The sequence below is a fragment of the Pseudopodoces humilis genome, chromosome 1 (assembly GCF_049639895.1).
Source record: "Pseudopodoces humilis isolate 2021_Gansu_Grassland_sample_001 chromosome 1, ASM4963989v1, whole genome shotgun sequence".
Lineage (NCBI taxonomy): Eukaryota > Metazoa > Chordata > Aves > Passeriformes > Paridae > Pseudopodoces > Pseudopodoces humilis.
In genome coordinates this window covers 100,057,983-100,072,996 of record NC_142200.1, presented here as the reverse complement: position 1 = coordinate 100,072,996, position 15,014 = coordinate 100,057,983, and the positions used below count along the sequence as shown (strand labels likewise).

Here is a 15,014-nt window from a genome sequence, read left to right as displayed (position 1 = left end):
GCTTCATTAAAGCTTTTATTGACATGAATGTGCCTCATTTATTTGGGAATATCCAAGGCTGGAACATCCTTCAATTATTTGTACTTTGAAGACAGCATTTATATCAGCTTTCTAAAGATACACTTTCTAGAGCATGCCCCAGATGAAAGAGCTGATTGCCAGCTTGGGGACATTTCTGTACATACTCCATAAATGCACACATATACAGCATATATAAACCATAACATAGAATATACATCTTCTATCTGAAGATGTAACAGAACCTCTCAGATATCTGACTTTAGTTGTGCCTTTCTTTTACCATTATTTTCCTTCCACCCAACAGGAATAAATGACTTATTTCTACTTTCTGCAAGGGCCTGTCATCCATCTTTGTTATTAAAAATTCAGTCACAACAAGGGCAACAAATTTGGCCAAACAACTGCTCCATAAGTTTTCAAATAAAAATGCAACACAGATAACTGGTTACCCTTGGAAGCGGTTCTTAGCTGTCAGGTAGTGAACAATCTTTAGAGAAGCCTGTAGATTAGGAGGGGTCCCAGCTATCTGGCTGTCTTCAGTGCAATTCTGAACAGTGTCAAAACTTTACTCAACAGTGTAAGGGTATGCTAGTTTGATCCAATGTGTACAGGATGCTGTGCACCTCAGTGAAATGGTCTCTTGGATACCCTCTCTCTGTATTGCTGTGTAAACCAAAAAGCATGCCAGAAATTGCAGTGAAGCAGAGCGTATTTCCTTTCCTGGAAAACCCATCATAGGCTGGTTCTTTCACTGCAATGCCCTCCAAGCCTTAACACAAGGTGCACATCCCCAGTGGCATAGAGCCTCTCTTCACTCCTCCCTCCCCGCCTCAAACTCTAAGCAGTTCATGGCTACAGTGGATGGCTACTGTTTATCACTGACTGTCAGAAAATCACAAATTGCCAGACTTCTGCAGAAATACAAAACTGGCCGTAGTATAACATTGCCTCTGCAGCTTTTAGGGTTTTTTGTTTGTTGAGTATTAATAGGAGATGAGTTCTGCTCTGCTGGCTTTTGGAAGCAATTCCCTCTCTAGCACGTACCAATTACGTATCTATCTGGCAGCATTGTGTCACAAGTTTGTGACATGAAAAGTGGAAAGGTATTTCCTTCTCTGGGAAAGGTATTGGTCCTTTTCAAAGTGAAAAAGTAGATCACTAAAACAAATGCAAACTTTAAACATCTGTGGTGTCTGAAACTGCTGCACAGGTGCATGTTAAGAAACTATGTTTTGAAAACTGGCAGGGCTTTGTAGATGGTCTTAAATCAGGCTATCAGCAAATTCAAAAGCAACACATATTTTGCCCAAATACTCCCAGAGCATAGAATCATGTTCCAAAAAGAGCAAACAATTTTGATTTGTCATTGAACTCACAGTAAGCATTTTCTTAACTGGTAAGTTTTTAAATATACCTGAAAAAAAGAACCCTTAAAGATTCTGACTGGGCAGTCCACTGAGAATAGCATGAAAATATAACTTCAACAACTGAGCAGCTTCTGAAATTGCAGAATTTCAGTTTTATAAAAGAAGTGCAATTAAGGCAGAAAATGGTTGAAATTTCTTTCCACATCTTCCTTTGTGCTCTCCACTCCTGGTGCACTTTAACAAATCTCTCACAATGTATTACTAGCTGCTTCTGCCCATGCGCATAATTTCTCTGTAGTGTGATCCTGTAGGTTAGTGGATTTGGCCAGCAATTATCATTACAACTGTGTTTGATAGATTTCATTGTGATAATCTGTCGCCATGAAGAAAATAACTTTCAGAGGCTTTTCCCTTCACTCATTCCTATTCCAGGTCCCTGCCCATTGCATGCAAGTTAATATTTAAAGTGATAAGGTGCCAGCAATCTGTTAAGTACCTAAAGAATGGGTTTATGTATAATGACTACAGGTTACATAATTAGAGCATCATATTTCATTTTCTTGTTAATTTCCCAAAAATTGTAGGAAAGAAAGGAATGTTATGGATTTGAATGAAATGCTCCTAAATATATTATATATGCCTCCACAGTCAAAATATAGAAATGAGTAATAAATCTCTATTTACTTGATCTCATTTCTAATGCTTCTTCTTTTCATATTAATAGGAATTGCACTTTGCAAATCAGCTAGTCTTTAATATCTCTGATTTTTCAAGTTGCCCCACAAAGGTCTTTAATAAAAAAAGGCTCAAAGATGTATTTTTAAGCTGTTTATGTCAGATGGCTGGCTGGTCACAGCATAAGGGTAATTTCCTTAAATGTGGTACAAAAACAAGCTGTGGGAAGTCCTGGAGTCCAACTGTTGGCAACAGAAAAACTTTGGCTTCTGAGGCTGGCCAGGATGATTCCCGTGGTTCCCCAATAATGAGCCTCACACAATAGCACCACCAAAAATATTTAACCTTTAATATTTCAAGGCCAGGGTACAAACCAATCTGCATGGGCTGCCTGAAATTTTTGAGAAAATTAAATTCTCTATGTAAGGCTGATTCTTTATTTAGCCACATACTGATCTCCCCTTTATCATAGCTCCAGGACAAATAATGCAATTTTTACCATAATATTTTCTGAAGCAATATGTAGTTGATAGTCAATATTGACTCATGTGGTAAAAAGATACCAAAGCATGAATAGTTACAGGAAAAGCAAAAGCAGAAATTAAGAGCTGCCTTTGTAAGTGAGCCACTCAGTTTTATTGGAAATTAATGCTACAGTCAGGAAGACTCCAATCAATAGTAAATTAAGGGGATTATAACAGTGTATGGGGGAAACAATATGGATACCTTGAAAATAAATTACCACACCTTAGCTACATTTCTTAGTTGAGTTTTATTTTGATAACCAGCATCTCTCTGATCCCTGCAAATGTTATGCTATGCAACATAAAAGGGAGATATGATCTCTGTCCAAAAAAATAAAAGTCTGAAGGAAGACAGTTTACACCATCCTCTTTGGATAGAAAATACACAACGTTTTCAGACACTGCAGTTTTTAACATAACATTTAATCAATTGCAAAGTTGTGTGCTTTCATATGTAAGTCTCAGCAATGGGCAGGAATCCTCAAATATGCCTTTAGATATATAAAACCAGCATACATCAACATTCTTCACTGCTTTAACTTCCCACTTGATTAGTCAAGTGGCCCTCAGAGTATCTGCATGTGCTGTTATTTACTACTGCCTACTTCATTTTCTCCTATTTTAATTTTGGACAGGGCAATGATTTGTCCTGGATGAGCACACCGGTACAAAAATCTCAGGGCTGACATTTACAACCTATTGGTAGCACTATAACAAATTACCAAGAGGCAGCAACTCATCAAGCGTGGGCTGCCCAACTATGGTGTAGTACAACTTAGCTCCAAGCATCAATGAAGGATGGTTATGCTAATTTGTATTTTCCTATAGTAGGGCAAGTGAAGAATGTACAGGCAATCAATTAACAATAGCTACTGTGTCTCAGCTAATGGGGGGCAACCTATTAAGTTGACATAATTCATTGTGCATTTGAGCCTTTAATGAAAAGTGGCCCACCTCAAGAGGCTTTCTCCTAAGCATTTCTCATGTTGCCTTTTTGTTTTTATTATGGATCAGCCAAGGAAGCTACCAGCAGTCTCATCACACTTCTGCCCTTTCTCAATAATCCAAGGTACGAAAGTCTCTACAAAAACCCAGTCTGGGAGTTTTTATCCTCTTCCCACAGCTCTTTAACTGCTAAAAGAAAGAATGATCAGTCTCATGAATTTGTAACCATGGCTCAAAGCCTCTGCAAAGTAGAATCTGCTTTAAAGGTTAGATCCTATAATGAATTTCTGAATTTCCAGGATAACTGAAAAAACCCAATGTTCTTATATGTTAAGTGGTTTCATATCCATGTATTTTTCAAAACATGGACATAAACATCCTGTATGTCCTGTAGACATTTCAGCAGATCCCTAAATTCTTTAGAACATTCTCAGTTTGACACTAGGAATTACAGATCATCAGTAATACTTCATACTGCAAGAAGAGAACTTGCTTCTCAGACTAAGCATCTATAAAATGTTTGCATGTTTGCTGTTACAATTATATGATATTTAAGATCAAAGTCATAGATTGGACAAGCATAACTCATGTCCTTTACAAACCCTTTAAAATATAGGTTATATCAAAGATTCCTTTGACTGCTCTCAAATATAGACAGTCTTAGACAGATATACTTGTCAAGCAATTTACAAATGTTTTTACCAAACTTCTGAATTTTGCTCAGGAGGCTAAGGCAGATCATTGGAAATATGCAGTTCAATTGTAAAACTGAAATTGTTTCATGCTACTCTTCTTCCATGCTTCCATGGAAGGATATATGTGGCTCTTTCACCACAGATGTTCTACTATAGATTTCAGTCCAGTATTTTGAGTACCCTATTTCTATCCAAAGATGATCATAACTGCATTTACACTAACACATGATAAATCTTTGAAAACAGGAAGGATTTGAATGGTCAGAGAGATGGGACAGTCAGGGCTGGAAATATTAGTTTTCTGTACAAGGAACTTAGTACTTTGCAGAAGCAAATCCAGTTTCTGTATTTTCACTGCCAAGAGGATGGAAAAGATTTATACTGCATTACATCAAATGCCCTGGGTAAAATATTAATGTAATAAGGAACAATTAATTTGAAACCAATGTACCTTGCTGCAACTACATTTAGTTACACTTTTATTAGTGTAGATGATAATCAGAACTCGACCCTTTCACCTTCACCTGAATCTGTTAGAAGCCAGATGCACCATGAAGTTTTCCAATTAAAAGCCAATGGGGTTCTTCCTGGAATGATATTATGCCCCTGACTTCCTGTTTCCCTTAAAACCACATTAAAGTTAATGCAGCTCATTACTAATGATATAGTCCAAATAACAGCAAATTGAGTCAAACACATATTCATAACTGTATTAAAAAAAACAAAAAAAGTAATTAAGTTAATGACCACAAAATTTGTTTGCAGAAATTTGGGTTAAGATTCCACCAAGTGTTTCAGTTTCTATCAACACATTCAGCAATTTTGATAACATTTTTGGCCTTTCCTAAGGGACATTTTGGGCATAAGAACATCATAAAAAAACCAGTAACAGCTGAATTATTGTTCTGAAGTGTTTGAATTAAATAATAGCAGAATTGGGAAAATACTTACGCTCCACAAAGTAAGAGCTCGCATCAATCTTCCAGATAATTTGACCACGGTGAGAGCCATTGACACCACGGTTCTTGTAGTCCAGAAAGTTTTCTGACAAGACCTCATCTATAAACAAAGAAGATAGGTCTCAGTAAGTGCCTGTTATGACAACATGCACAGCAGAGAGTCAGGCTAAAAATACACCTTTGGCTTGACAGAACATCTTAGAGTTACTAGAGAGCTTGGCATGACACGCTGAGAAATCAGATTTATCATTCATTTATATAATTTAAAAGTTCAGCCAAGGCAGCTGAAGCAGCAACCCAGGATGGGCTAGGCCATGGGCTCATTGCTCCAGCTTCAGTGAGATGAAATGAAATTCATATCTGTGCTCTGACAAAGCCAAAGCCACAATCTCTACCTGCAGAGACCAGCCAGAAACCTCCTGGGCTTTTCCTTTTAGCGATAACACCAGTTTTAATTTTAACAAAGATTTGTACAAATGTGCTTTAACCAACTCAGCCTAACTTGCTACGGAAGAAATCCTTCCGTAGGGTGGGTGCTGAGACTCAGTTCTGAAGACAATTATGTCAATTATTAGTTGAATTAAAAGTGAGAAAAAAATGTGAATCACTCAATCTGACATTAAAATACCTCAGTTGTAAATACTGTGAAGAATTGGCTTTGTTTCAAGAAGAAAATTAAGATAATACCATATAACAAGGGACACTGCACCTGAGGACACAGGGATGGTGTGACCAACTGCAAAACAGAAGAGGTAGCCCAACAAAGCTGAAGAAACCCAAAGACTTTCACAATAGTTTAATAAAGGAGACTCAATTGAAGGAAACTGCACTTTCACTGAAAGAAGAAAGCAGCAAAAAGGTGTCAATATTGTCCCATTGGCTTTACAAAGTCATGCTCTCAAAGGAGGAAGGTGTGTACCAACATTGAAGTCTTTGGTGTTACTCTCTTGAGGGATTACAACAGAAACCCTTCTAATGAGGTCATTAACAATTGCAGTGGATAATTATAAATAGCAATGCTATCTACAATAAATTTTCCCTTTGCTGACTTGCTAATTATCAGGAATTATTTCACCAGCTGTGTTTCATGCTCTGTTTTGAAGTACATCTCTGCTGTAATCCTTCACTAGCAAAATCCTCTGGTATTATTTCTGCTCTCGCTTCATAGTTGATTATGTCTTCTTTAAAAATCTCAAATTATACATTTCTAAAGAAAGCAGGTAAGTATACAACTCTTACTCTAAGAGCACAGGTTGACTTATGAACACCTTTAGTAAAGGACAGTCCTGGATATAGATTATCAAGGAACATGCATATCATTCTGTGGAAGTAGGAACATTATATACTTGTAAGAAGACTTAAACCTGTCCCTTTTGCTTTGGTAGGAAAAACACTTTATATTTAAAGGTGAGCATGCATGAAATGTTGCACTGAGCTGGAGCCTGGGAACCCTGCCTGGCTCTCATGCTGATGGGGCAGAGAGAGTATCCATCAGTTTCCAGCATGCTGCTCATTGGCTTCATAACTTGTGATGTTTATTTGTCATATTTAGTCCCTTTAAGCTGCTGGAGATGCTCCAACACCTGTCATGTTGTGATGATGCATGAGTAATTACCGTCCCTCAAGATATACTGTTTTTAAAATACCATGCTTCTTTAAGGAGGCTCAGCTGAGCTGGACTGGATGGTCTTGCTTAAGAAACTGCAGGCATTTTAGGCCAGAGTTTACTGGCACAGGAGATCCCATAATCAGCTTTAAAATACCATGTTCATAGGCAGTATCTGTGGGGACCAGCTGGCACTTCCACTGCTGCTGCTTCCTGCAGCTGGCACAAAGACAGTGTGAACTCTGCCACACACAACCCCAATTTGCACTAATTTGACAGTGGTGTTGATATATGCCCATACCCAATCTAAATCCCCATCCCCATTGCAAGCTGAGCCAATGGGGACAACTCCAGAAAACCCTTTCCTCTATTTTGCTGAAAAAGTGTAGGAAGCCTGGAAAACTAGGCTGAGAAGAAGGGCCACTATCTATCTGCATGTCCAAGGTAGAAGACCATGGGAAGGGAAGGACAAGCAAGCCAGTCTATGGCTACAGCTGACAGGTGAGACCACAGGAAATCTGGAACAAGCTGCTTCCACTGAGTAACACCTGCACACTGCCTCCTGCCATGGAGACAAGAGACACAGGCACGTGGGAAGCATCCAGAGAAAAGCAGGTCCCCAGGGAAGGGATACATATGTGGAGCTAGTCATGTGCACATGGTTTATGGACAGTAGCCACTGATGGAATACAGGCTTAGACATCAGAAAGGATAATATGAGCTTATGGAGCTCTGCAATATGCAGAGCACCCAACAGGAGCAGTGAAGCCTTTAAATATAAAACAATTTGTATACAAGATATATTTACAAATGTCATGATTTAAAAATCAAAAATGTAGGTTGCTCTCACAGTTAGTTTCAACCCTGTCTGTCTCTTTTAAAAGAGATAAGTCCCTAATTCCAAAGAAATAAAAATTATTTTTAGTTTAGTAGAAATTTATGTTCATTGGAATTTTTAAGCCAGAAAAATTTTATCTCTAGAAGAATACATTCAGGTCCAAAAGGGAAGTCTTGCTCTTTCAGTTTTTGAAGGTATGTATTTTTGGAAGGTGAAAGATAAGAAAGAAATATCCTCTGGCAAGTTAAAAATAGCAGTAATTGAAACTCATCAGGAGGCTGGAATGTATGAATATGCCTGGTCGACCTGTTTTTATTGGCAAGTAACACTATTCCAGGCATGCTATTCCCTGAACACACACATTATGCATGTAGCACATTGACAAAGAAAATTGTGCATGTGAAATACAATGCTGTTTAGTGCAGTATGTGCATATGTACGCACATGTATATGTATGAACATGTATTTATCAACATTCATTCCATAGGTAAGTGAATAGATGGTATGCTATGCTATGCTATGCTAAGGAGAAAGATTATGTGCACAGGAAAACTAATTTTATTTCCTGTTTCTATTGAGAATCCCCATAACAAAGGAACTGACCTTTAAAACATGTTGCATCTTAATTCCCAAAGGTAAATGGTGAAATACTTCGTTTCACCTCTGCACAAAATGAAGAGCAGAGTTAATGTTGCTCCCTTTCATATATTTCAGGCAGCAGCTAATGCCTTCTGACATTTTTCCAATGAAGCATTGTAATGCATCTCCCTCCCGCTATTTTTGAAATGCGATTAACCTTTAAACTAGCTATATGCTTCCTCTGCATAGCTTGGGTTTGGCCCTGCTTGGCCAAAAAGCAAATACTTTGCAATTGCTCTCAGGTCTGTGGCTTCATTTCCCTGGGCAGTAGACAGCTTAATAATTAAGGATTAAAATGGGGGAGTATTTGGCATGTGCTGCACTTTGAAGATCGTTAGTTGCTCCTGGAGCTAGAGCTGGGGATGGTGAGGGTGTCTAAGATGGGGAACCAGCAGGCATTGCTCTCTGCCCTCCTGCCCTTGGGCATGCAGAAGTGCTGGCTGCCTCTTGCTTGAGAGGGGACGTGACTGCAGACCTACAAGACTTTGCTGGGACAGGAACAGCAGCTCCCACAGACCTCCCACGGGCCCCCTAGAGGAAACAGGGAAGGTGATGCACGACCAGGAGCCAAGTAGCCCGGATCCAAATAGCAGCCAGAGAGACCAAGGCACACTAGCAGCAAATGACAGCAAGTGCTTTGGGAACCAGTAGCAATCTGATGGACTGCTTCTCCTCACCAAACCAGACATTGCCATGCAAAGCCTTTTACTGCTAAGAATATTCTGTGCTGTCACTTCCACGCTGAGCATCCCAATATACTTCACAAGTACTAAGAGAGATAAAGAAGCATGGCCACCAAAGAAAGTTATCTTTCAGATGAAAGACAGAATCCAATTGACAAAAAGCATGCTGTTCTTCAGAGGAATTAGGGAAAATGTTGATAACGGCCACCCCACAGAAAGATCTGTGTTAGGCAAAATGTTGATAAAGGCCACCCCACAAAAAGATCTGTGAATAATCTAACGGGGACTTCAAGTGCTGTCAGCAGCCTACACTAAACAGACAGGATCTCAGTATTTGAAAGTTTGTCTGATATTCCCACAGAGAAGCAACCAGATAGTTAATACATCTTCCTCAGAAGGACTGATGGAGTTTAAATTACAAATAGCTGAGTGACCCTTCTGGTCTGTTTGGTTTTACTTAGGAGTCAGAAATTGAAAACAAACTTCCCCTTCTCGTACAGTATTTTGCTGATATATATGACTAGCCCATCTTTTCACATTCTCAAAGACTAACAGCTATGAAATTTAGAATAACATGTGCTGCTTTCAAAGAAGCAAATAATTAACATGAGACAGGAATACAATGTCAGATAGGTTCCTGAACTTGATACAATATTCCAGTCTCTTATGCATCACTAATTTGATTTAACACTACCTACTACAACACTGGTTTCCTGTAGATGTAATGCAATTATGGCACAAAAATAAAAGCTACACTTCATGTCTTGATCCCTTCTGAAAAGGAAATGCTGTTCTTCTGAAATTGCATAAGGATTTCTAGTCTTCAGCTAAATAAATCTGCGTTAGTTTGAAATTTAGAAGTGTTTTTGGTCAATATGTATGTCTGTATTATGACATAAAATGATAGCGAGCAAAATGCTTTTAAAAATAATTTTCTGTACAAAGAGGCAGAGCTCTGGTTGATCGGTTTTGCAACTATCATGGAAAGCTCCAGGAAAGAGATTTTGTAAATCACAGCATCAATTAGGTAGAAAAAGACCTCTGAGATCATCGAGTCCAACCCATGCCCTAACACTACCTTGACAACCACACCACTGCACTGAGTGCCCCATCCAGTCTTTCCTTAAACACCTACAGGGTCAGTGACTCCACCAGCTCCCTGGGCAGCCCATTCCAATATCTAATCACCCTGTCGAGGAGGAAATTCCTCCTAAAGTCCAACCTAAACCTCCCCTGGAGCAGCTTGATACTGTGTTCTCTAATCCTACTGCTGGTTGCCTGGGAGAAGAGACTGGGCCCCACCTGGCTACAATCTCCAGGTAGTTAGAGGGAGTGATAATGTCTTCCCTAAGCCTCCTCCACGCTAAACATCCCCAGCTCCCTCAGATGCTCTTCATAGGACGTGCGCTCCAGACCCTTCATAAAGTATCAACAAAATAAAATTATCTTGCAAAATAATAACAGAAGGGGGAAGCCATAAACTAAGCTTCATATTTCTGATGTTTATTCTCTTACCATCCAATCTATCACTTGATGAAAACCACAAAATTACGACAAAAGCCTTTGCAATGCACAAGTGAAGCTTGTAGTGATTTGTATCAGGTCATGAAAGTCTTTCCTTTCACAATCCTTTAGCATCGCAAAACCCAGCCCTTGGAAGCTGCTCTTCCAAAGAGCAGTCGTCATTCTGCAGAAGAGAAACTATTAATGAGAAACATATGATGAAGATGCAGATCCCAATTTCTTATTTACAAAGATGCCACATTAAAAAAACCAAATAGTTTGGAACATTTCCATTGACTTCAGCTGCTGTGTATTAAGCTCCAGTGTGGACTGGAACTTCATTGTTAATTCATTTGCCAATTTCTGCTGCAGACAATTAATATACTACAATTTACAGTTAAAATCCCTCCTTCTATAACTTCTTAGGGAGAAGAGTTCTGGAAAACAAGGGCCCAAACCTCCACTGGCACTGCAAACTCAATTCTCAGTCTAAGAGTTTTGCATATGCTTTTTTCAAACGCATGAATGGTTCTATTTTAATACCACAAAACTTTGTCCCTTGCCCAGCTAGATAAAAAAAAAAATTGGAAGGGAGAAATGTGAACAATGTGTGGAGAAGAGCAGTATGAGGAAGACATGGCAAGAGAAGGATGAAAAGAAAGTAGAAAGAGTTAAACTGTAATAAAATGGGGAGTGAGTTGGCAAAGTTAGAACAAAGCTTGGTCACAGATGGCAGAAGATGGTGGCCGTAAATAAAACTGTTCCAGGTACATTTGAAAAGCAGGCATGGTGGATTTCAAACATGAAGCAGAAAGAATTACGCATTAAACCCAAATGACATGTCAGCCACTCCCAGAACCAAGGAGTCTCAACTTTCAGCAAAACACTTTTATCTTTGAACATCTAGCTGACTTTCAGAGCTGCTTATCACCCTTTACCACTCCAGCACCCTCCAAATTACTGCTGGGAGATAACATTCTCATTTTTCACTACACAAACAACAACTAAAAATGCAAATGATTAGCCATTACAGAGGCCCTATTAAATCTTACCAATGATATGCCTGTGGGTTTTCAGGAGGCTCTAGATGAACTGTTGATCCGGTTCTTCCTCACTTGCACTTGAGCTAACCACACAGAATTTGAGCTACTTATTCACAAGTAATGACATCCAGTTTGCACAAAGAACTGAAGATGGGAGGGAGGAACCCAAACAAGGATGATCCCGACTTCCCCAGTGCATACTGATGTAAGGTATGGAAGAATTTTGTTTTTAATGTAATAACAAAGTTCTCACAGTCAATGGAAGCCTCCCTATTGACTACAATGCAATTTGGAAAATGAAGATTAGGTCAAAGCAGTGCAGCCATGCAATCTGCTAGAAAATTTAAAAATAAGACATGCTGCTGGCCCAAGGCAGTGTGAAGAAAAATATAAAGGGACATTGGAAGATCTGAAATGTGAACGAGGATGACATTTTTCCACCTTAACAGTGTTCATTAATGGGGGGAGATAATTTTTAGGATTTGAAAAATGGATTTAGAGAAGTTTTGAAAGACATAAAAGCAAACAGTAAATTAGACTGGAGGTTGTGATCTGATAAAGCAGTAGAAAAAAAAAATCCAAACACAACTCAGATGTGTACATTGAAGCACCATAGTGTAAAGAACCTCTTGAGAATCTGCATTGATTTTATCTGAAAAATGGTATTCAGTTATAAACTTATTACATAGTGAAAGATCTCCAGTAAAGAAAAAAAATGCCTTCAGGGCTGGAGAGATCAACGGATGAGAAAGATTACAAAAGCTAAATGTATACACAGTCATTACAGATATTGTGGAAGGCAGCATGGGAATATTCCAGTGTTATAAGCAGTGCAATGTGTTATAAACACTAAGGAATGGGAAGGCTTTAGTTCTAAACCAGAAAACTAAGAGAAGAAAAACATACGCTGAACCTTCAAAATCCACATGGCTGGCTTGACAACCTCTCCAAAACAAATCTTTCTGCTTTAAGCCTTATCCTGCCAAGAATTTTATGCCTGTTCTGTCCACTGTTTGAATCATGATTGATTCTATCCAGTCAATGGTCTGAATGTGCTGCATCGAATATGCTTCTTTTGCAGGATTGAGGCCAAAATCTGGGATTTGGTGCACCAATATCCCCAACTGATTTATTCCAAAATATTTTAGGAGGTGATCACTACTGAGTTCACTATAAGTCTGGGCTATACAGCAATATGGGCCATCCTTGCACAGCACAGAGGCAGATTTATCCACAGGCATAAGTATCCTAGAAATCACTGAGAAGGCATGAGGATGCAGTACTCCCTGTCTGCATTATTTCCCCCTCCTGATATTCAGCATGAATAGTTGCAATGGAAAATTCTTTTCTACCCATTCACTTAGAAAAATGTTCATAAGGGCTGTTATTTTATGGAGAAGTAATACATGAAAATGGGAATCCTTGACACATAGTAAACACCTCTACAACATATTAAATATATTTAAGGAAAAGAAGTGGCACAAATGACAGCTGAACCTTGGAAGCAGTGAAAGGGAAGATATGTCAGAAGCCATATGTGTTGGGAATATTCAGAAACCCTTGCATTTAAGTGTTGACTGTATCTACTTGTAAAGGGGTGAATCAGATGCAAAAGCCAACTGTATTCGTGTCACAGTTGGTGGGTCTGTAAACAGCATATCCAGATTTTGTCTGGCTGAAGGGGTGCAGATACAGAACTGAGAAAGGCAAAAAATGACTCAGCCTGATAAATCACTCTCACTGGATCGAAGAGCAGCCAGGTGAAGGCGAACCAGATTGGAACAAAGAACTGATATCACTGCACTAATATATCTGCCAAGGCCTGTGATACCTGCTCCTCTGACACTTTTTGTTCCTGAAATAAATTGTGCTGTGCCTAGTGAAAGCTGCCTGGCCACTGGGAACCTCTGTTGATGTTTCACAGAGGGAGCAGAATTGCAGGTGTCCTGCAAAGCTTAACTTGCTGAGGTGATCACAGCAAGCCATAGTTGCCATCCCTAGCCTGGCAAGAGACCCAACTACAAGATGACCTACTGAGGTAGAGTCCCAAGACCACAGTGAAATTCTCTTCCGAAGGCCATAAAAGGATTGGAAAGATGGGTGAACCCCAGACACAACAAATCCAAGTATCAACAAAATTTACTCTAAGCAGACACATTGTGAAGAGTTTTGTTTTATAGATGGCTGTACCTGAAGTAGAGAGGTGGAGCAACCATCCCAACACTGAGAGAGAGAGCCTAATCAGGGATTAGACCCATAACAAAGACACCCACAACTCCCAGTGTTATATGCACATTGCTGTTTCTAATATTTTACATCTCTGCTGGCAACACTGACACACTTTCTGCTTGTATGTATTGGATGTTTGGTAAAATAGCTGCACAAACAAGTTCTGTCCAAGTCCGATGGCAGGAAAAATGTACATTTTTCCTCTTGTCTCAGTGAGCAAAACAGCAGCAACACAGGCCATCTAAGTCTAAATCAACACAGAGAATATTTAAACAAATGTCTATTAACCAATAATTATTAGATTTATCAGATTCTGGTGAATTGCCTTTCTGAGGGAGAAATAACACAGCAAGATGAAACAGGAGGAAAAAAGTTGTAAAGTTAAACTTCAGTCACTAATCAGGTGAAGACATTTCTACTTATATAAATTTGAGAGGAACTACCCTGGAAAAAGTCAGCTATGGACTGGAAATTGGAACCTCCAAGATTTGTGTACAAAGATATTTTTAATAAATAGCCTTTAATGATGGAAGGAGGGGAGGGGAGGGAGGGAGGAAAGGAAGGGGAGGGAGGGAGGGAAGAAGGCAGGCAGGAAGGCAGGCAGGAAGGCAGGAAGGCAGGCAAGAAGGCAGGAAGGAAGGCAGGCAGGAAGGCAGGAAGGCAGGAAGGCAGGAAGGAAGTGGCGGAAGGAAGGAAGTGGCGGAAGGAAGGAAGTGGCGGAAGGAAGGAAGTGGCGGAAGGAAGGAAGGAAGTGGCGGAAGGAAGGAAGGAAGGAAGTGGCGGAAGGAAGGAAGGAAGGAAGGAAGTGGCGGAAGGAAGTGGCGGAAGGAAGTGGCGGAAGGAAGGAAGGAAGTGGCGGAAGGAAGTGACGGAAGGAAGTGGCGGAAGGAAGGAAGTGGCGGAAGGAAGGAAGGAAGTGGCGGAAGGAAGGAAGGAAGTGGCGGAAGGAAGGAAGGAAGTGGCGGAAGGAAGGAAGGAAGTGGCGGAAGGAAGGAAGGAAGGAAGTGGCGGAAGGAAGGAAGGAAGTGACGGAAGGAAGTGACGGAAGGAAGTGGCGGAAGGAAGGAAGTGGCGGAAGGAAGGAAGGAAGTGGCAGAAGGAAGGAAGTGGCGGAAGGAAGGAAGTGGCGGAAGGAAGGAAGTGGCGGAAGAGCGAGAGAGCGAAAGAGAGCGAGAGAGAGCAAGAGAGAAAGAGAAAGAAAGAAAGAAAGAAAGGAAGAAAGGGAAAGAAAGGGGGAGAGGGAGGGAGGGAGGGAGGGAGGGAGGGAGGGAGGGAGGGAGGGAGGGA

The 15,014-nt window shown here is 40.0% G+C and overlaps 1 protein-coding gene across 5 annotated transcripts in view; it reads right to left on the bottom strand.

Annotated features, from left to right (window-relative positions):
- Positions 1-15,014, bottom strand: part of HECW1 (HECT, C2 and WW domain containing E3 ubiquitin protein ligase 1) — a 250,224-nt gene that overhangs the window by 143,631 nt on the left and 91,579 nt on the right. For all 5 annotated transcript variants that reach the window (XM_005533197.3, XM_088060634.1, XM_088060639.1 and 2 more), the window contains one exon: positions 5,179-5,286. In XM_005533197.3, the coding sequence (XP_005533254.2) occupies positions 5,179-5,286 (108 nt within the window). The remainder of the gene's footprint in view (positions 1-5,178; positions 5,287-15,014) is intronic.